General features: G+C 35.3%; 3 protein-coding genes across 4 annotated transcripts; 1 reads left to right on the forward strand and 2 right to left on the reverse strand.

Moving 5' to 3' along the window:
* Positions 1 to 931: 931 nt before the first annotated feature.
* hoxa11a (homeobox A11a) lies at positions 932 to 3,457 on the reverse strand. Of its 2 annotated transcripts, none has more exons than XM_065282268.1 (2): positions 2,673 to 3,457; positions 932 to 2,034 (listed from the first exon to the last, which is right to left on the reverse strand). In XM_065282268.1, exons 1-2 carry the CDS (start codon positions 3,277 to 3,279, stop codon positions 1,802 to 1,804), a joined length of 840 nt encoding a protein of 279 aa, XP_065138340.1. In that variant the 5' UTR covers positions 3,280 to 3,457; the 3' UTR covers positions 932 to 1,801. The 2 variants fall into 2 exon arrangements, with proteins under 2 accessions (XP_065138340.1, XP_065138339.1); XM_065282267.1 differs by having other exon boundaries at positions 2,664 to 3,457.
* Positions 3,458 to 8,066: 4,609 nt separating this feature from the next.
* hoxa13a (homeobox A13a) lies at positions 8,067 to 9,976 on the reverse strand. Its single transcript, XM_065282269.1, has 2 exons — positions 9,222 to 9,976; positions 8,067 to 9,040 (listed from the first exon to the last, which is right to left on the reverse strand). Exons 1-2 carry the CDS (start codon positions 9,904 to 9,906, stop codon positions 8,793 to 8,795), a joined length of 933 nt encoding a protein of 310 aa, XP_065138341.1. The 5' UTR covers positions 9,907 to 9,976; the 3' UTR covers positions 8,067 to 8,792.
* Positions 9,977 to 19,278: 9,302 nt separating this feature from the next.
* On the forward strand, positions 19,279 to 22,920 carry evx1 (even-skipped homeobox 1). Its single transcript, XM_065282270.1, has 3 exons — positions 19,279 to 19,760; positions 20,521 to 20,756; positions 21,261 to 22,920. Exons 1-3 carry the CDS (start codon positions 19,403 to 19,405, stop codon positions 21,795 to 21,797), a joined length of 1,131 nt encoding a protein of 376 aa, XP_065138342.1. The 5' UTR covers positions 19,279 to 19,402; the 3' UTR covers positions 21,798 to 22,920.
* Positions 22,921 to 23,574: the final 654 nt, after the last annotated feature.

Below are 23,574 nucleotides of genomic sequence, written 5' to 3' on the forward strand. Positions count from 1 at the left end.
CTTTCATAACACTAAGGAAGTCTCGATGATATCCAATCCAAGCCACTATTCTTGTGGACGTGTATACTCTTTCAGTTTAGTCTATATAAAGCCTAGCTGCTAATTATCAAAATATTACTTTGGATGCACAAGTCTTTTAAATTGATGGTTTAAACTGGCATTACCTCAAACTGCGTCAAAGCATTGGTTCTACATGCCATTCAATAGGAATGATCCACGACCATGACATTGATCTCAGGAGTGCCTCCCAATGGGTACCATTTGAACTTATACTCATCGGTCGTCGGAGGGCGATCACGGATTGAAAGGGTAGATTTAAAGAGAATGGAGTGTAAATGCAGCGGACATGCAGGTAAACAAAACAATTATATTAATAGAAGCAGATAAAATTAATGCAAACAGGACAGAAACACAAAAGGCACTTCGGGTACAATTAAAGATCTATTTGCCTCGGTCTCCTTTAAATCGTAGCTAATAACCTTGGTTCTCAGACAGTTTATGACACAACACTACAATCTTCCAAATGCTCCAGACACAGTCAGCTTTTATGGTTGCGTTGCTTAAGCAACAAGGAGGATGTCCCCGTAATTAGGCGGATATTTCTTAGTGCCTCAAAGGATGCGCCGACCAGGCCCAGTCGCTTCGCTGCAAGCGATCATAAAGCCTAGTCTTTCTCCCCCTTTTTTATTTCTATCTTCTTCTCACTTAGTTTATTGCTTTTAGACTGTCATATATGAACGCTACTAGTACTGCAATAAACACTCGGATGATAACTACAAGCAAGGTGAGCACTCAGATAAAAATTATTTTACGCATTTCCCAAAAGAGTAGCTAGTTCAAAAAAAATTATAAACCTAAATATGGAACATGCATATTAAAGATACAATGGATATTAAGATGAAACAATGTACAACGAAAAAATGTCTGGCCTTTTTTTTGATAATTTAATTTAGAAATTATGTTACACACATGATCCTCTGGATTACAAGCAGCCAATTTCTGCTTTAATCCAAACGCAATCTGAGCAGAATAGATGATGGACAAAGAGTCATTTTAAAAATAACTGTTATATCTTACAGTAAGCTTGGAAGGAAACATTTTATACACATTACCAAATGTAAATCAGGCAAATATGTTTATGCTTATAAAATGGGATTCAGAATGATGTATTTTTCCGTTCAATCAGCCTTTGTTAAACTGTTCTACCTTGCATGTCTGTGTACAACTTTGAAACAAGTTAAATCTTTGGATGATCCGAATATGATCAATACATAAACCACTAAGTGTTACTAGAAGAAAGTGTTATAGATTAACAATGCTGAAGGTATATCCATTTGGTGGAAAATCATTAAATAATCCGACAACTGCGAGCAATCAAGACAATATTCTCATATATTTCTTCTGCTTTGTCGTACAAAGTCTTTAGGTCAATACACATCCTTTCCTCTCCCCACAAACACACGATTAACACACCATACCAGTGTGATTAAACTAAAACATTTACTTCTTTAGACCCATATGCGTCATGCGTTTTTTCTTGTAGTCCAAGGACTACCTGATTAGTGTGTATGAAGAAAAAAATGTTTTAATACATTTTTTCTACAACAAAAGATGAAATACTGCATATATATAAAATCCACTTTTGTTGCGAAAAATGAAGTGGAACACAAAACATGATGTTACGTTTCATGCTTTCTGTAAATGCATGTACGAACTTAAAATATAGGGGAAAAAATCACGTCACGTCTCGTTTTTTGGTAATTTTGCAGTTGTTCTGTATGTGCATCTTTTGGTTTTTGTCCTAAAGCAAATGATTTGAACTGTAGTATTGTAATCTGTCCCGATTAAGTTTCTTTTCCTTCATGCGCCGGTTTTGGAACCAAATTTTTACTTGGCGATCGGTGAGGTTAAGCATCCTTGAGAGCTGAAGTCGTTTCTCTTTGTTGATATATACGCTGAAGAAGAATTCCCTTTCAAGTTCTCGGATTTGAAATTTAGTATACGGACATCTCTTCTTGCGAACCCTGGGTCCACCTAGATGACAAATAAAAATATAAGATAACATTTAATATTAATCTGGTGTGTTTGCTATATATATTTAGAATATCAATCTGGTGTGGTGTGTGTATAATATGTGTTATATTTATGTGTACAATTGTGCATATTTAATTATTATATAACCGAAGTACATAACAAAACATTTAACTGCTCAATCGACTGATGCGAGATTTTATTCAAAAGGCTGTATTGTAAACGCTTTCAAGAATAATATCATATAGTTATTAGTATAATTACAGTGGAATTTTATAATACAAGTTTACATATTCAAAACAATGTGATACTAATTGTGTCATTTTTTAATCTGCAAAATAGCGTGTATGATTTAACAGAGACATGCTGGAATCTTCTATTACAAGCAACAGGCCTGTGAAATTACCGCGGCCACTTGTTTAAGTTCAAGTTAAAAATCACACTCCGAAACTTTCATGGCCAATTTCAATTCCAAACACGTGATTCTAACTGTTTATATGTATCCTAGGTTTCGTTGGGGAAATCTCTAGCCCTCCATAAACCTTATACGCTTATAAAACAGCATATAAAAATTTTAACAGGAGCGCGCAAGATTACTGACTTTCTCGCACACTCGCTGCGCTTATACATACTACTCGCACCGCTAGTCTTCTCCTCATTGTTGCCGGAAGACGATTCGGGGCTACTGGTCTCCTGTTGCTCCATTCCTTCAGTCTCCTGCTCTGGTGCAGGGGCTGGTGTTGGCTGTTTACTGGAGTGCTGTTTCCTCGCCGCATAGTCGCTGTTCGCTGCACTGTCCGAGCCTCCAAACGCAGTGTCGAAAAACTGGTCAAAAACTTGAGGCAGCACCCCGTTTCTTCCAACACTGTCGTAGAAATTAGATGCGGAGCTCGAATGCGATGTGTGATAATATGCAGATGAATTATTCTTTGGAAACATTTCACCCACGGTTGTCGGTGCTGCTAAACACTCCCTGTGAACTATGTCTTCCGACGGATAACACTGAGCCAGTGGACCTCGGTGAGGCCATTTACCAGACGCGTCAATAGCAAAGTCCCGGAACGTAACCTCTCTGACATGCTGTACCTGAGGCAGGTTAGAGGAATAAGAGTAAGGTACGGAACGAGAAGTCGGACTTTGGGATATAAAAGAGGGCAGCGTGGAAAAATCAGCCCCCGGAACATAATACGTGCAGCTGGGCAGATACATGTTTGAGCCAACGGAAACCCTCTCGTCAAAATCCATCATTATACCTGCGCAGATTCTTGCTTGGGCTAGCAAGACCTAAATGCAACGCCCACAACATAGCTCCCAGAAGCGCGTGCCTCTAACCCGAGTTGTAATGGTATCCGCTAGGCAGAAATTTTAAGACGTAAGATGACGTGGAAATCCATTACGATCCATTTCAGCTGAGGCCAAGGTCACGTGATCTAAGATAAAAAAACTGACATATCTCTCTCTCTCACACTCTCTCACACTCTCTCTCTCTCGCTCTCTCTCACACTCTCTCTCTCTCGCTCTCTCTCTCGCTCTCTCTCTCTCGCTCTCTCTCTCTCGCTCTCTCTCTCTCTCTCTCTCTCTCTCTCTCTCTCTCTCTCTCTCTCTCTCTCTCTCTCTCTCTCTCTCTCTCTCTCTCTCTCACTGTATATTGAGGAGATCTACTAATTACATTTTCATGTTTACTGGGAAGGTAAAGCGTGCAACACAGTTCTAAGTAAAATCAAATACAAATAATAAAAAATGTACAAATCTGGATAAATAACTATCATGTTTTTCTCTTACTTTTGACCTCAACAATAATGCGTTGACATATTTAGGGTAGTTGTTTCTTTCGTAATCTCCATTTAAAAGCCTGCTGTTTCTTAAGTGTTCAGTTTTCCTACTATGGTAAAAAGATTTATTAATGTAGGAATTACATCTGGGTAGTACGTTTATTTTATAGCAGTGACCACTTTGTTCATTACAATGTTACGATATTTATATTTTAGATAAAAAAAATATACTCGAACATAAGTGTTTTCGAGTGTTCCACTGTCTACATCAGTGTCTAAAGGTATTTGCATTAATCCTTGCTATATCATATTTTCAAACTGTTTTCATTTTTTTATTGCTAGTGTGTAAAATTGTGCGTTTTCAGCAGCTCAAACTCCGTTAATTCGAGAATGTCCATAGAATGACTGATTAGGATTAGGCCCTACGTGCCTCCGAGGAACACACACGGTGAGTATCAGTCTCACAAAACAACTTTTATAATGCTTGCATTAGAACGTATATTGCATTACAAGAGTTGTGGGGTATTCTGATGTATTAGTGATTGTACAGTTATAAATTCTCACAGATATCGCAAAATAACAGAAACAACATCGGTGGCCTTGAGACAAGAGGCTCCGCCTCAACATTAACTGACAAATTCTGCAGAGTGTATTGAACAGATTTCAGCAGTAATTTGGGATATGATTGCAAGGTAAATCTGGGGTAGAGAAACTAGGGTTTAACTGCAAGGTATGAAGGTAAGACTGGATCAAAAAAAAGTTGTAAATATTATCTGTAAATGCTAAATTAATATAGAAATAGTAACATTCGACAATCATTTAAAACATTAAACAGTAAAATATAGCACAATATCTTATAATTGTATATCTGATGTACAGTAACAATATTTCTCATTTGGATTCTTTTTCTATATGCTTCTACGTGAAGTTTAGTGTTGCGGACGGCATCCTCCCTTCCTTCCCCTCCCCCAGTGTTACCTCACAGACTTGGCTGTACGGTCGACTTCAAGTTCGGGGAGGGGGACGGGCTACCCACCACGCAAGTTCGAAACAAGAATGTACAACAAACGCCACGCAAGCCACTGTATGCACCGGATGAAATTCCAAAATGTCGCTTTCACGTCAAGGAGTTTTCAAAAACTTTACAGACAACGTTACGGAAAGCAATATTACATGACAAGTAGGATGCTGCACACGGATAAAGTAACTCAACATCAGATCAAAGTCACACACTACACAAAGAAACATTTTCTGTATAGCAACACATAAGGCGAAATTCTATTTTGCTAGGGATGTAAAACTGGTAGGAGTAAAAGATTTCCTTATTTTTCTGAGTGTTATAAGACAGTTGTTCCACATCGTTTGTAGTTCCACATCGAGTTGAGTGAAATTCATAAAAAAGTTAAAATAACAATTGATATTGCAGTTCCATAGTAATATATTTTAACTATACAACAAAATTATAATTTACACAATAATATTGTAAAAAAAACGTTAATGTATTATCATTATAATAACTTAATTAACTTAATGGAATTACTAAAAAATATGCAATCAATAAAGTAGAGACTTAAGTTAAAAACCGTGAATGTAGTGTAAAGATCCAATAAAATATATTTGTATTTATTTAACTTATTTTATTCATCTGTGTTTTATTTAATTTGTGTAATAAGCTTCATTTTTTGCACTAAATTATTATTTAATTATAATATAATATAATATAAATAAGAATTTCTAAGTCTAAAAATGTTTTTTTCGTATTTTTTTATTAATTGAGCTAAACAATTAACACTCATAAATAACTACAGGTATAACTGGATTAAATTTAGTTTAAAAACATGTTCTTAAAAACATGGTTAATATATGGAGTCAGTTATAAATATACAATAACAATCTTCAAACAGGACGCAGAAAATGAATATAAGCCGAATGCGCCTATTTAGTGGAGCAAAATTAAAATATGAAAACATTACAGATGAAAATTTTGTCTCGCTTCTAATTTTTTATTTGTATAAATTTGTTATTTTGTATACAACATAATTTACGTTTTAACGAAACGAAACGGATAAAAATATGTAACATTAAAGAAGAATTAAACTAAAACAGAAGACGCTTTCGATTTTGTCTATGACCTTGGCTTTTACTGTCTACGACCACTATGAGAGGCTTAGCTCTTCCAAAAAAGCACACACTTTTATAAAACACTAATTGAATTATTTGAAACACTGTGGAAATATTGGATTTTAAACACCACATTTTGCCCATTACGTTTTTTTGGTTTTATCAAAACGATCAAAATCTGGAATATATCTGACATGTTAGGCTACCGTCATACACTATTTTACAAGACAATTTATATTCAAACTAATAAAACGAGGCTTGTTCAGTAGCTAATTTTGATATTATTAAGTTTCAATTTTAGAATTTGAACTGACCAACAAAAAAGAAAAAAATTATATAGAGCCAAAATGATTTTGCATATGCAGTTTATTTTGTGTTCTGAAGATGGCGCCAGAAACCACTTTACTAATAAGCAAATTACACTACGCTAGTAAGCACAAACACTTACGTTTGGTATGTATTATTTACATAAAATGTAAAAAAAAAATGCACATAGAAATAAATATGGAATATCGATACAAGTAACTATAATTAAGAGACCATTGGTCTTAAACACTCTAAAACTAAATCTCCCTAAAATGCTCAATGTTGGGCTGTACGGTTCCTTAAAGGATCTTTATTAACCACAAAACCTGCTCTGTTGCACAAAACGGTGTTTGTATTGGAAAAGGAACTGCAGACTTCGTAAGAAAAAAATAATTTACGAATATTAACAATAATTTTACTTCAAATAAAATCCAAGGTGAGCCATGGTTTTGCTACAGTAACCATAGTTAAACCGTGGGTTGTGTTAAAAAAGTAGTTTAAAAACATAGTTATACACTTCTATTATAATATAATATGTTAATTTTCATAAAGCCTTGAAAGGTTCTTTGGGGAACCAAAAAATATTCTTTTATGGCATTGCTGCAAAGAATCTATAGAAGTGTTGGATGCACTTTTATACACAACAAAATCCGTTTTCATTCGCTTTGCATAGCAAAAAAATGCTAAAAATATAATTTAGTTTTCAGGTATAATTTAGCTAAAATAAAACAATATTATTGTTTATCGAGAGGTTGTGAATATCCAATCAACAAAATGAAGAGTTTACGTAGCCTATACTCAAAACTGTTCAAAATACCTTATACAAAATACAATTTAATTATATTAATTAATTATTGTATACTAAGTTCGTAAAATATTTCCCTTTTATTTAGCTAATCACATTTATTTTATGACACCGTAAAACAAAAGTAAGCGATTACTCTTTAATTAATGTCTTTAATTGTGCGCATAGCTTCTTATTTATTTTTGCCCCAAAGTGTCACACAATTGCATGTAACTTTATTACATTTAATCTGAAGACATTCCTTGACTATAAACAGCCAAACTGTACTTTACAAACTGTACAAAAATACAAACGCGGGCAGAACAGCAAAATTTACGGGGATTCAGCAGATAACCTGTTCTGTAAAAAGTATATATTCAAAGTTTAACTTAAAACTTCTACAAGTAATGGAATTTACATCAAATTAAATGCACGTCAAAAGATCACTGTGCAAGAATAACTTATAGCTTTTTCGCCGTAGCTTTTTAAAAAATTTCTAAACGTCAGAGTCCTTTAATATGTGGTAAATTCTTACGCATTCGATAGAATCTCTCGCGAATTAAATCAAATCAATTGGCTTCATTTAAACAATGTAAAAATTTGTCTCTTAATAATCATAGTCGGTTACTTAATAAAATCAATATGCAGTGTGCATAAAATGTCTCTTACAAAAACTTTAGACAACAGAAAAGTTTTGCGTGCTTTAGAGAGCCTGTTCAGAGATCTAAATTAAATAATCCTCTAAAACATGTAATTAGTAAAATATTAGGACAGGCAAAAGTGGGTTTATTGGATTTATGTATAGATGTGTCTGATCAAGGTTGTGTTTATTTTCATAAAATTACCAAGGACATCTGCGTCCACCTAACGTTCACCAGAAGATGGCGCCATTGCTCTATGCATCACAATCCATTACTTAACCTAAGTCCTACTTCTCACAGCAAATCCAAACGAATTGTTTCTTGTTACAGCCTAAATACAAGAGATTTCATATAAAACACAGTAAGACATGAGTGATGTGCAGTCCATAAAACTTTGTACACCATCCACTGTCAACTGCTACACTTACAAAGATCATGACTAACGTGAAAAATACTTGAAGATTTTTTTAACTTTATAATTTTAATGGTTAAATTTGTCATGCTGTGTACTTTTGTGAAATGTATAATCTCGTCCGTATACACATTTTTCTTATCAAGGGTTTATTAGGACGGGTTTTTGAGAAACAATATTACTAATAAGGACAAAACACAAGCTACTTCAACACACAGTAATTTTATAGTGAAGCCTATTTTGGCACAGATAAAAACACATAATATACATGGATATGATAAACGTCTAAATCCATACCTCATATTCTCCAGCATGAGGCGAAGATAACTTGAGATTTTAATAAGATTATAATTAAAAAGGACACTGGACGTGATGAAATCTAAAGATTTGACCATGCTTAAGAGTGGCCAAAACAAAATCGAAATCCAAAGTTTTTTTAAAGATATTTTGTGAGCAGTAAATAATCACAACACAATATTTTGGCCTATAGTTGGGAATATGGCCATATGCAGTTTGCGCCGTCACCTGGTGCGGTGTCAAAAATGACGCACCGCGTCAACATTCAACCCTGTCCGATCCAAAGTGATCTCCACAAACTCCAAAGCAGTAGTCCAAGAGAAACAAATATTCGTTAAAACGTCTATTATTTGATAACTCGGAAAGACATATTTGTGTGAATGGGCGATCATTGTCTAAAACTGTTCCACTCGATTAACCAAACAAAGCTAACTGCTGCTTTTTAATTTGTTGACGACTTTTTTCTCCTTTACCCGTCGATTCTGGAACCAGATAGTGACCTGTCGTTCAGACAAGTTGGTCTGAGTGGATATCCGTCTGCGTTTGTCTTTGGTGATGAACTTGTTGGCGGCATATTCGCGTTCAAGTTCCTTTAGCTGAACCTTGGTGTATGGAACGCGCTTTTTTCTCCCACGTCGATAAGAACTGCCGTCTGCTCCTCCGTGAGATATTGGTTCTGATAAGAAAATTATGGTTTTAATAAACATATCCAATTATGCAGAATTATAATTACACAAAACGTTAAGCCTAAGTGTACATTCGTAATCTGGCCACAAATGAAATGTTACAATACAGTTGAAGAAATGTACTGCAAAAGCATGTTGTTAAGTTTATATATTTAATTTAGCTTACTTTACCTGGTACAGACGACTTCCACATGTGTCCCGTCTGGTGCTGATCTTTGGTGCAGTAGACCTGGCCATTCCAGTTACTGGCCGTGATTGCCCAAGGTTGGTAACTCTCCATAGGTAACAGGGGCTCGTGTCGGGACTCTGCAGGCCCGCTCACTGCCTGGACCACAGGGACATCCAGGTAGCTTGGAACTGGTTGGTACGGACTCGAGGCGTAGCTTGAATAGAAGGCAAACTCTTTGGCGCGCGTGGTTGTATAATCTTCCCCTGTAGAGGTGGATGTGTCCACGTATTTTTCCCCGTAAGGCGAGGCAGACGCAGGAGACTGGGCACATGTTTTAACTCCTCCACTGCCCCCGTGATGGTGTGACATTCGGCAAGGGTAGTATCCACCGCCACCGAAATACCCGTAGGAAAGTGAAGCGCTGGCCGAACCCTGAACGGCTGAACAGGGGCTGCATTGCTTCCCAGGTTCACCCGCTCCTGCTGCAGCTACTTCGCTTGACGAAAAAGCAGCGCTGGGCGCAAGAGAGGCAGGATGAGCCATCAAATTCCTGCATGGACTCGGAGAGAAGTTACCTCCCGTGAACCCTTCCATGTTCTTGCCGGAGTCGTCCAAGCAGCCACCGTTTTCGTACAGAAACATGATCGGGTCAATCCAGCGCGGGCGAAGTATAAGTGACGTTGTCATAGCCCGTCAGACATTGAGACTTGTGGCTCTTGTTTGAAAAGCCTTGAGACTGAAAAAGAGAAGACAGTCGATTCCGCGAGAGTCAAGAGACTCTGACGCACCCTGCATTTAGAGATTCACGACTCCATTGGCTTAAAACTGGTCATGTGATATGTAAAAGAGAATAATAATCAGTTCAAGTGCTGGCAATTAAATGGAGCGTAATACTGCGAGATAAGAGATGTGTCACAGAACTTAATCCGTTTTAAGGTGCCCATAAATTGGAGAAATGCGTGAGTAATGGTGGAAAATTTGAATTCTGTGGTACTTCGTACAATTTTTTTGTTTCCAGATTATCGAAAGTGTTGTAGAAATTGCATTTCTGCTGTTATAATTGTGTGCTGAGTTTAGAAATGTAAAATCATTCATGTTTTTCTGTGCAAAAATAAAAAAATTAAAATGCTTTTAACAGCCAGGTGATACCTGCTGCCAGTGTGCAGCCCTTTGTGATATATATGAAAGCCTCCGAATTTAAGAAAGGTTCAAAATACACCCTGAATATGATTTCAAACATAGGCCTATTAATTATTGTAGGGCATAGAGAGGTAAAACATCATCGAAATCAAACTAGGCCTAACTGACATTATTTTAATAATGTAGCAATTCTCGTCGTCAAAGAATATAATCGTCGCACGTCTAAAGATGCAGCGCATACGTGTGACAGGCATTTAATAGACAACGACATATATATGTTGTTTTCCTCTATTCATAGAACCAGGTTGCACACTATTATTGTAAAAGAAAATGTCTATTTTTTAAACGTGGTTTGATCTCCTGCTGCGGCGGCATCCGTTTTGTTTACAAGATGCTGAGACAGAGAACACCCCCTGTATTCGTCTGTGCATTTTACGTGCATGGGCTGACGTGTCTGCAGGCCAAGGTCAAGTTGAAAGTTGCCGTCTGGCCACGACGCTGTGCCGGTTGGTCTATTCAGACTTTGATGACCAGTCTTAAGACTTACAAAGAGGATTCGACAAAGTCTTAGAAATCTTTAAGGAATAAGATGCGTCAAATCCTCGGTTCTGAGCATAGGATACTGGCCTGCCACTTTATATCCCGAATGTTATAGAAAATCTGAAATGAAAGAATCTACAATTTCACACGGTTACCTTTTGATTGTGCATTAAGGGTCGTCGCTTTAAATGCAACTTTTTTCAAAGGAAACCATGTATTTCGGTAAGAAATAAGGAAGAAGGTTCAAATTAAAACGAGCATATAGCGTAATCATTCGCATATACATTTAAACAACCATCTGTAATGAAATAAACATTCAATTTCAAATAACATGTAAATTATTGTATACATTTTGTTGTGATCTATTTTGTTCGTATGAAAATTGTAATAACTAATTTACACGATCTGAAGATTCCGAAGTTATTATGCATATGAAAATGAAGCTTTCTTAAAACGGTACAAAGCACTTTGAAAGACGAATAAACGATGTCAGAACGATTTCTAAAACAGAATCCTTACTTCTAGAATAAGACACTTTTGATTTTCTCAGTAAGGTGGCTTTTGGTGATGACTGTCGCAGCATGAAGTGAACCTATGATCTACAAAGTTCACAACAAAATATAAAATCTTCTAAAATATGGCTATTTTATTGATTCAAACAATAAGCCCAAAGCTTTTCCTTATTGTGTTTTTTTATGTTTTTTAAATTTCATAATTTTGATTTTAATCTTACTTTCGTTTTTTTCTAATTTTTCTAATACTGATGATATGAAGGCAATCGATTTTAATGCAGTTGATGCTATTTAAAGTGAAGTGTGGACATATAAAATATTTAGTTTCAAGGTTTAAGACCTTAACTTTGCTTTTATAATGAAATTAAAGCAAAAGTGTCATTTTGTCTAGAAGAACCGAAAAACACGACGTTCAAATACATGGTGTTTACAACTAATTAGCTCTAAATCACGTTTTACTGGACTGCAATACAATTTGATGGTTCAAAATATGTATGTTTAATTATACGTATTTGCCGATAGGATGCAAATATTAACTGTGCTAAAAAAATGAGTTTCATAATCTTGTAGTCAAAATATGTAGTAATATGAATTGTGTTGCCTTATGATGTTGAAAAAGTGCATTAATTTTGGATTAAAATAAGCATTTGCAGTGATCTTACTTAAAATGAAACATATTTTCATGTATTTAGCCTATGTGGATATATCCAAATGTTCACCTTACAATATACAGTCAAAATCATCAAACGGCTGAATGTCGCATTTGAACAGCAACACCAGAAGTGAATAGGCTAGAATAGCGACTATAAATCAGATTATAATTTAATAATTTGTAAATATATTTTTAAAACAATTTCATATTGTTTGCACCAACATCTACTGACAGAGATAACAAAAACACGATAATGTTAACTACAATAAACAATTCCGATATTTTATGCATAAATAAATGTTGGTTTAAATGCATAAAAAAGATACCATGTAGTACTTCTCCCATGTATGTATACATGTATGAAAATGATTAATTTGTAATTTGTCTGTTATTTTAAGTGTTTGTTATAGTCCGTTATATTATGTGCGACCGTCTGGACATAACTGCTGTTTTGGAAAAGTCTTTAAAATTTAGATTTTAAATGTTAAATGTAAATTAAAAACTATTTTCCAAACTATTTTTATGATTTCCTTTTTCCTTATTTTTATGAATAACAGCATTACAACAAAATTAAAGCATTTGTATTTATATTTTCATCATAATATACAAACAAACATTGTCCAATGATGTCCATTTTATGAAATATAATTTTGTGCAATTATCAAGAAACTACCACTTTGGTACTTTTATGTTGAAATTCTTTAAAAGACAGGAAGTTGCATCATATACAAATTTGCCAAGGACCCATGGAAGGACTGTAACTCGTTTTTAAATTTGAAAAGAGTAACTTTTTTAACAACTTGTATTTGGTTACCACATTTCGATATCATGTGATATGATATATTTTATTAAAAATTTCATAGTGACCTTTCAAAGCTAGCTTGTTTTTTTAGGTGGCTAATTCTGTGCCTGTAAAATTTGAAAATATCATGTGTGGGACCACTTTGCAGTGTTTTACATTACAGATATTTGACCTAGATAGGCAGTTTTGTGCTCATATTTTCAAATGTTTTTTTTCATATATTCATATGGTTTATTATAGTATAATAAACTTTTAGTACTTTAGTAATAGTACTTTATTATAGTATAATTTGAAATAGATTTTTAAGAAATTTGCAATAAATAAATATGCAAAAAATCATTTAGAGCATATAGCATTTATTAGTAATTTTGTTTTTTATTTATCACCATTTTAATATATTTTAGATGCAACTGTCAAGCAAAATAAAAACCGCTGGGTGTAAACTGTGACCCTTCAACAAGTGAATTAAATGTTTGTTTACAACAACGGCATAAATGTGCATTTACTCGTGATGAGGGAATATTATATGATTATACATGGTTCTGATGAAATTAAATCAATTTAATTTTTTTATTAAGTATTTATTTTATTTTCTCCATTGTTAAGTTAAAGGGACAATGTGTACATTTTAGCAGCATCTAGATTAGTTTGCAAATTTCAACCAATTGTCAGTCCACCGTTCATCCCTACCCTTCGAAGCACACAGGTAAGCTAAGGTGGTTGACAGCAGAGAGTAGCCAGTCAAGCAATGATGTTTATATAGTGACAAAAACATGCCCTGTAGAGCAGTTTGTCCGTTTAAGGCTACTGTACAAACATGGTGGCGCAAAATGGGGACTTTTATATATAGACAGAAATAGCTAATTCTAAGGTAATATAAACATAACGATTAATTATATAAGGTCTTCAACTAAAACTTTTAAAAACTAAAAAAATTAGTTTTGTAAATTATATTGCATTTCTTTCAATAGATCCTCCTAACATGTACACATTTCACCTTTAAATGAAATGAAAATATTGTATAATTTTAATCCGCTTTAAATATGAACTAATTGCATATTAATCTCTTTACATAGATTTTTAATGATCATCATACATCAAACTTATCATACCAATAGCCCAATAGCAATTAACTTTATTAAATTATAAATCAAATATATCTTATTTCTGTGGCTGAATGATTCACTCATAAAGTATGCTTAAGTAAATTGTATTTGTAGGAAAATAAATAATCTAAAATAAATCATAGTCGCACGACATGACATTAAGGCTACAGCCAATTTATCCAAATAAAACGCAATCAATAAAATAACTTTTTATTATGAATTTATGTGTACACAACATGCCTAATGTTGGAACAATTGCAACAGATATTATTATTGTTTGTATTTTGTCTTTGTATGCCCCATAAGTATGAAAATACTGTATTTTAACCAACACATTAACAGAATGAATAATAAAAGAAATTTCAATTGTATGTATGTATGTATATCATTTTGAATCATGGCACATCTTGTGAATGTATCGAACAATAAAGAAAAAAATATAAATTTAACATTTATTCACATCACTTGTTATATACACTTAAAATACATGGCAAAAGTCTATTTTAGATTAATCAGCTTTAATTGATTAAATAATAAAATAACCTAATTCACACTAATTTACTCATGTAAACTAATGACTTCTCTAATGCTATATACCATGTGCTTATAATATGAGATAAAATGGCTTTAGTACTAGCTTGATTAACAGAATATTGAGCATCATGTCTATATGCCAATATAAACTGTATGCTATCAGTAGAATTAATTATCTCGTACGTGTTTACTTAGAATGCAGAGCCATAAATGTGATATGGACAAGCGTAAAGGTATATACCGACAAAGATCTGAATCATACTGCAAGCGATGCTCAAATGTGATATGCAAAATCGTGCTGTGAACTATAGGTCTGCTTCTCAAACCTCAAATGTATACAATGGAATAAAACAATTTTAATAAATAAATGTTTTTAAGCGTTTGGGTTAAAGACAAATTCAGTTTATCTTAGTAGAGAAAAAACGATCTAACACTTCAAAGAATGGCTACATTTACGTTCTGTACCCTAAAGGTCACTGTGAGATTCGACAAAGTATTTATATTTTGTGCGTTTCACAAAAGTTCAAGTAATAAAACTTGATTAATGAATGCGTTTTCCAACGAGTTTTGTGTTTCTGTTTGCGGTAAAGATGAACAGTATGTGGGTAGAACGTTTACTTATATGACAGTGTGCATCTTATGTGAGCATTCAGGGCATTATTTTATTTCAAATACTGTTCAAGCTTATTAAATTACACGTTGGAAATAATTCCCACATATACAAACCAAAATTGCCCTCTGCTACTTAAAAGATAATGCAGCGAAGAGCTGAGAATACTGTGCAAACCATGGTCAAGTTCAAGTTGGGCACAGTTGTTTTAGACATCAAGAGGAAGTGTTCTGAGCACTGGGGACGGATATGCAAGAGTCACCGCGCGACAAGGCCTAAAATTATTACCCGCATTACATAAACACTTTAATTGAAAATATGCTACTTAACAATAAAACCCACATTATGAACAATTAAAGATCAAGATGATCTTAGCGATAAATTAAGAAAAGCGCGGGTCGGTCCTGTACTCACTCATAAGGCCAGCATAAGACAACTTGAACACTATAACAAATGTTGGCTGAATCTTTTTCATTTTGAAAAGTGGTTCATTCAAAAATACAAACTCAACATAGACAACTCGTGTAGAAGAACCTTAAATGAACAGAGTAAACACCAACAAGATTGGTAATTGAAGTAACAAATTAATTATTAGCATTTACCTATACAAGCTAGCAAACTACAAAACGCAGGTTAGTATGCTAATACAACTTCTTAGCATATGTAATGTATAACTTTGGGACATTGTGCAAGTCTGTTCACTTGAATAACATTCATTCCTTTTCACATTCTCAAAAACTTTCAATGAAATCGAAATCCCATCTTCTTCCATGCTAAATGTAATCAAAACAAGAAAATCCCTACCTAATTTCAGTTAAAGTAAACGAAAATAAATTTTATTTATTTCATTATTTTAAATAATTTAAGCAAGCATACTTTTAGTTAGATATCGCCCTTTAAAGGACAATCAAAAAGACATCTTACAAAAACATCTTACTTTAGGCAAGATGTTTTAAAATGTTTAATATAAATGCGTTTTTAAAATTGTATAGCACGATCTCTTACAGGGAAAACTTACATTACTACATGTTTACAATACAAACATTTCATTACTGCCAATTAAAATACCTAAAACTGTCGATATCGAATCTATAAAAATCTAGAAAAGAGCTTCTTAAAGAGGGCGTTCTTTCCACAAGAGAAGAAACCATTATCTTAATGTTAAAAGTTCAAGGACGACTGAAAGCTCCGCCCACAAAAGGTTTATTGGTGGTTTAGGAATGTACACAATATGAGCAACAAGGAATGTCAGAGTCCATGTTGGCGAGTCATACCCCAAACTTAGACTACACATATTGGACAATTAGCACAATTTTCATTATGTAAACGAATTGCTCAACAACTGCTCGTCCTACTTTGTAATAGTTTCGCATTAATGGGCACCAAAGACTAGAGAGTTCCCTGCTGTACTGTCTAAACTAGAGCTTCATGTTAAGCTTTAGTTACACATAACTGTGTAAACATTTTTGAGTCAGAAGACAACTGATTATCTTGATATCGGACTAAGAGATCTTAACTTAAAGTTATTGGAAGGAAACAACAAGACAAAAAAAGTTTAAGAAATTGTGCAAGTGTGCACAGATAATGTGAAAATATTGTATGTAAATCACAAGGAAACATGAAAATTGAAACGAAAGGGAGAGAAAATCTGTCCTTATCTCTTCTAACGGGCGAGGGCGCACGAGGACAGCTCAGAGAAGAATTGTCATCGCGACCACACAAATAGGACTCATGACGTCACTCTCTAACAGGCGTGTGCTGTCCACTCACTCTTTTATAAAACAGGGCGGTTATGTGCTGTAGCACGTGTTAAACATCCCAGTATTTACCACGCACTGAACAAGAAAGATGGAAAACATGCCGTGTTGATTTGTAAAATTTTAGTACCATCACATTTATTAAAAACCAGTATTGTGTTGAATATGATGAATTAATCACCCTTAAAGCGAATATGTTAATATTGTGTCCTTAACTATACACATATCTGTGTTATTTTTGGAACAACACACCTTGTGTTGTTTTAACACATCTTGTGTTGTCCCTATTATTTATTTGAACAGAAAATCAACGTGAAATGACACATAATGTGTTAAAATACCACACAATGTGTTAAATACGATAACACAAAACAATATGTAAAACACACCCTTTCTTAGAGTTTCTTAAAAAAATTACGTTTTTATTGTCCATGTTACCAACAAGCCTAGTCAACTAGGTTATTCAGAACTTGTTGAAGTAGAATGGATTGAAAATTACCACCATTTTCATCAGCGATTCACAGACACAAAATACTTTGAGACTTGACTGAGCACCTCTTAACCAAATCATTTGCTCTGCTACAGATTTGACCGTTTATTTCCAAGCTTTAACACACTGCATTGTTTCGCAAAAAAGTTTGTATTTGCAGAGCGAGCTGTGGTTTGTGTTTAGTTAAGATACAGTTTAACTAATTACATCTCACTAGGTTATGATTCTATTGCTGACTCTGTGGTGCATCAACAGTGTTGTTAAATGCGGTTGAAAGGAAAGCCACATAGTTGCAAAGGGTTGTATTACGCCAACAAAAACGATGAAAGCAATTTGGGCAAAGACATTATATCAAGTTCAAAGCCTCTTTTACCATATTACTTAAAACTATTCAGCTCCATCATGGTTTGTAGTGAATTTTTATTGCCCGAGCTTTGACATCAAAGAGGAGGAGGGAGCGGCCTCCTCCCGAAAAGCAAGCAGTTCACTGCGTTATCTTTTCATTCATTATAAGGTATCCGACAGACTACAGGAGCCGAAAAAAAGGACACACTACCATTAAATACCAAGTGTTGTTTTGTCAAAATCCAAGAGATGAAACTGTATTTGGAACGATATCAAATTCAGTAATTTAAAATTTTCTTATCTTTATATCTAATATCAGAAATAAAGATGAAAAAACATCTATCTTACTAACCGTTAGGATTACAAACGTATACTTGGATAATATATTATAACACATTTAGATTTTACAGTGGACATGCCACATTTACTTGTTCTAATAACAACTTTTGATATTCTACATTGATCATTTTAATGTGGAAATAAAATGGTAACAAAGAAAATTAATTATTATCACTGGAAGTGGTGTATGGACTCTAATCATGTGTAACCTGGAAAGTTCAGACTAGTTAGTGAAACTCGACAAGCCGCCTTCCACCAGTAGGCGGTGAGAATATGCGTTGTTGGCCCAGCTTAAACAAATCTAATTAAATGTCAAATAGCCTGTTATTCTTACTCCTGGTCACGGAGACTTGACCTTTTTGCACTTTACTTGACACCACTTTGGAAGATTACGTTAGGGCGGGAGAAAGAAGAAATAAGATAGAGAAGCAGGACTGAGATGCTAAGCATAGGGAAGAAATTGAACGTGTTCGCTTCAAATTACCCCGCTGGCTGAGAGACAGACAGCCCTTCTCAGCTTTTGGATATTCTCCTTCAGCCTGACGTCTTCCAGCGCGCACTGACTGTGTTGATCGGGAAAGAACATGTGCTAATATATTCTGAAAGTCTGCCATTATGACTCTTATTCAAGGGGGCTCAAGACGGCAATATATGAATATAATAGACATGGTTTTATCAAACCCTAATTGTTTTGTAAAATTTACAAATAGTTTTTTCACCCGTAAATATTTTTGCTTAATATATGCAAAAACCCTTAGCCTCTAACCATTACATTTCAGGAACTAAGGAAAGTATCCGGAGGTCTATTTAATTTTTCCGTAATCGTTTGATTTTGTACAATTCACTTCGTACGTATTCATACGAATCGCCAGGCTGTACAAATTATATAAATAGGGATATATAATATAGTCATAAAACGGGGTGTTGGTAAATGGAATAAGTATATTGTAAAAAATCATTTTTACAAAAAAGTCAAGCGAAACCCATTAACGCATGATCATCGTGTCAGTATAAAATCACCTGAACATGCCCAACTAAGCCTAGGAAATATAGATTTGGTCATATTTTGTTCTACTTCGTGTTAAGCCGATGTTATGTGTGGAGTAGCCTTAAATTCACCTCTGTCTCTACTCTCCCGCTGTTTATTCACCACATATCGACGCGTGGCGTCACTGAGCTATCTATTATGACGACTGCCCTATTAAGAATGACAGCGCTGGAGGAGAGAGAGGGCAATGGTGATCCCTCCCAGAGCTCGTGCAGCACTCTCGAGCGATTGCATCGCACAGCTCATCGTCTGCGTTTGTTGTCTAACCAAGCTCTAGCAAACTTGGCCACCTGCTTAGTCTATCGGTTATGGACAGCTGTAAGGACATGTTGATGCGCGCTGAAGGTGGTCAGATTGGCAAAACTGTCTCTCATTTTTCTGAAGGTACTGGAGACCCCATGCGCGAGCACACGGACAAACCGATTCGCCAGAACAGCGTAAGCCCCTGTCCCGTATCTTATTCGCGGAATCTTGATGAAACAAGAAAGGGACATCGTAGCGCAAAGTGCGGAGATGTGGGACTGGATAGCAAGCCATCTGCGCCGGACAGAGAGCTGTCAGACATTCATAACAAAGAGACCAGCAGCTCAGATGCGGAATCAGACCTCTATGAAGAAATAGATGTCAGCTGTACCCCTGAGAGCATGGACTATCCGAGTGCACAAGGTAAGTAAAACGATGGCTGACTTCTTGATTTTTATCATTTATATTAATCGTTAGTTAGTAAAATCAATACTACGTTTGATTTGTCGGTCTGGTCGACCACTGCTGGAAAGTGCGTATGAATGTCAGCTCATGTTATCTTGTTAACGAGTCAATTTCCAAGTCACATCAGTGCATCTATAGTGCATCTAGGATTTTGCGGCCAGACATTTAAAAGTTGTGCAGTTATGCAACACAAATCGCTGTCACATTCAACGTTCTGCGTTTTTTGAAATTGTTGACCCAAAATCGATGTTCAACAATGCAACAGATTGATTTATTTGATTACATTATGTTTTCAGTACACATTTGTACTCGTTTAGAATACATGTATTAATAGAAATAAATACGTTCAACTAGTGCAGAGAAAGAAAAACGTTTTTGTTGAATACATAATGATGAAAAAAAAATCAAATAAAAAAAATAAAAAAATGGCAATGTATTTATTTATTCAATTGGTTATCAGTCTGCAACGCAATTTTTTAAACCGCTGAAATCTTTTAAAACATTATTGATATATTATTAACAATACATAAATATATTATTTATTTGAGGAAAAATATTGTAAGATTTAATGATAATTTTAATGTTATACATCTTTCTGTTTAATAATGCAAAAAACAAACGGATTTAACAATGCAATCTTTTTTAATTAATTGGGTAAGTGAATACTTTGTAATAGTTTGTTGAATTCTTAAAATAAGTCATGTTTATTTTGTGTAAGGACTCGAGACGGACTCGCCGAACCACGTTAAAGACCTCGGCATGGACAACAGTAAATTGGGTTCGGGCCCTGGTGCTCTCAGCTATGGTTCTGACCAGATGAGACGTTATCGAACAGCCTTCACGAGAGAGCAGATAGCACGACTGGAGAAAGAGTTTTACCGGGAAAATTACGTGTCCAGGCCACGAAGATGCGAGTTGGCGGCTGCCCTAAATTTACCGGAAACAACAATAAAGGTGTGTGTATGTTACTTGATTTAAGTGTTGATTAGTATATTTATATATATTTTTAGATTTATATAATAAGTACAGTTGGAATTATTTCCTCAAATTTCCTATAGCTTTGTCATCGTTTGTGTCAACCATATGCGCCAAAAGCTACTTTTTCTGCATTTGTCCCCGAACAAAAAACAAATTTTATTTCAACACGCAAATTGTATAGCCTATAATTCTTTTGATTAGAAGAGACATGTTCCATAAAGCTACCATTATCTAAGATCAGTGCTCCATTAAGTCTTCGTTGTTTAGGCTATAAAAAAATCTAATGGCAGTGAATGATCGAAATATTTATATTATAACATTAAACAAACTATATCGTAAATCCAGTTACTTACTAATTGGCCTGTTATTTTCTTAAATATGGCATGCAACACTCTTCACAGTCAAAATTGTTTGCCTAAATGCACTAGGCCTCAGTCAGTTACTATTATCAGATGACCAATGTTCTTGTTTTGGTTACAGGTGTGGTTTCAAAACCGTCGCATGAAGGACAAGAGACAGCGGCTGGCCATGACTTGGCCACATCCCGCGGACCCCGCCTTTTACACCTATATGATGAGCCATGCTGCAGCCACAGGCAGCCTGCCCTATCCTTTTCAATCTCATCTTCCCCTACCTTACTACTCTCCTTTAAGCGGTGTCACTGCAGGTTCAGCCTCTGCCACCGGTGGCCCATTCACCAACCCTCTGCGCTCGCTGGACAGTTTTCGGGTTCTTTCGCATCCGTACCCTCGTCCTGACCTGCTGTGCGCTTTCAGACACCCATCACTGTACCCCAGCCCGGGTCATGGGCTTGGTCCTGGGGGAAGCCCATGCTCCTGCCTTGCCTGTCATGCTGCCAGTCAGACAAACGGGCTCCCACAGAGGTCTAACAACGCAGACTTCTCCTGTTCGCCCACGACCCGGACTGAGGCCTTTCTTACGTTCTCGCCCGCAGTTCTCAGCAAATCATCTTCAGTCTCTATGGACCAGCGTGAGGAAGTACCATTGACAAGATAAGACGATATCAAGGGCTACGAATTCTCCAGGCACTATCAAGAAAAACTTTGGGAACTTTGGCAATATTTAATTAACAATTTAACGCATAAATGACCCAAAGTACTCTGTGCAACACAAAAGCAATCTGCTTTTTAATGAGGTTTCAAAACTGTGAATAATTCCAGTTAAGAAGCTAAGCTTATCATGCAAGAAAAGCCTACCTTACCACTGACAGGCCACGGATATCTTGCTGAAAATGATCTTTGGATAAAGTAGCCTAGATGTTCAAAACCGAGATATCGTATTAAAGCAATTACATATGAAGTAAAACATTTTAACAAAAATATCATATAGGAGACTTTTAAATTTATTTATACAAAATTGAATGGCTGAAGAATAGCGCAAATGCTTTATCATAACGATAATTTATACTTTTTATTTTCCGTACAAATGGACCCATATGCTGTTTCTTTCATATTAAAACAATGTTTTTTATCTTGATTTTTAACAAGGGGATTTGATAACCGAACAAGGTTGGCTCATTATTCCCCCACCAACACCCGGTCCCGGTAGCACAATGAAATGTGCAGATGCGGGGGAAATTAAGGAGTGATGTATTCGGATGGGAGAAATTTTGAATGTTGAATTAATGATAATGCTGCACGCTCAGAAACTTGTCTGCCAAACCAGTAACAAGGCGCCAGGGGAGCGGATTAAGAAGCTCCGCGCAAGGCTCGACGGGAGAAGATGCGCTAGAGATCCATTGGACAATCACATGCGGCAAATTGGGGCAAGCCAGAGATGCCTGTCTTATTGGCAAACCTGAGATCCCTGTCTCACCCGGATACCGTCAGCTGAATACGTTTACCCCTAGACTCCCATCTTGTATCATCCATTTCACGCCTTGCTGTTGGCTTAAATTACATAGCCTACACACAAATAAAATGGTAGGCTAATTAAAGCCTCAATAACGTTATACGTTAAACATAACGTCAGTGTTTATGAAAATCAAAAGCAGCATTATTTATTGATTCATTTGTCTTTATTGTATTTACATTTATGTATTCTGACTTACATTTTTGCATCATCCAATTTTAAATGAATGTACAGTTCACATATTTGTTCTGCTGAACATTCTCCAGAAAATGCGAGAAATAGGTCAGTACTGTTCTGATTAAAGTTCTGATTAAATTGATTTTCATAATAAACTGTATTTTAAACGAAAACAGAAAAAATGTATGTTCATTATCAAAAATACCAAAATAATAATTTGGAAAAAAATTGCCTTTGCACAATGTGCAAGAAATATGCTACATTGACGAGTGAAATAAAATAGTGCAGTATTTTTTTGTAAATGTTGTCGAAGCATAATAACGCAACAAAAACGAAAACAAAAGCCATAAGAAGCAGCAACCGAATTACTTATGATATCATTAACATTAATTAAACTATTTGCATTGGATTTGCATTGAGATAACAATATTGTCAGCTTTGTTTCTAACATGGATTCTACCATTTACATCTGAAATACCGAAATTAGGCCATCTAATAGCTTGGATATAGAGTTTTTGACAGTTAAGGAGTCCCCAGGCGCAGTTAGCACAAGACATATTCACGTCGCCCTTAATAGAAAGGAAGAAAAATAAAATGTCTTGCGGTGATATTATAATGCAGAAAGATCAATGTTGCTTTTAACCTAACCAATCAACTCAAGCTAATTAGCTGGGTTTGTTGCTTAATTGTGGCACATTGAACATCAAACTGAACCCCTCTGGACATAATACTGAAGACTACTGGG

This window comes from Paramisgurnus dabryanus, chromosome 19, assembly GCF_030506205.2.
Source record: "Paramisgurnus dabryanus chromosome 19, PD_genome_1.1, whole genome shotgun sequence".
In the NCBI taxonomy this organism is placed as follows: domain Eukaryota; kingdom Metazoa; phylum Chordata; class Actinopteri; order Cypriniformes; family Cobitidae; genus Paramisgurnus; species Paramisgurnus dabryanus.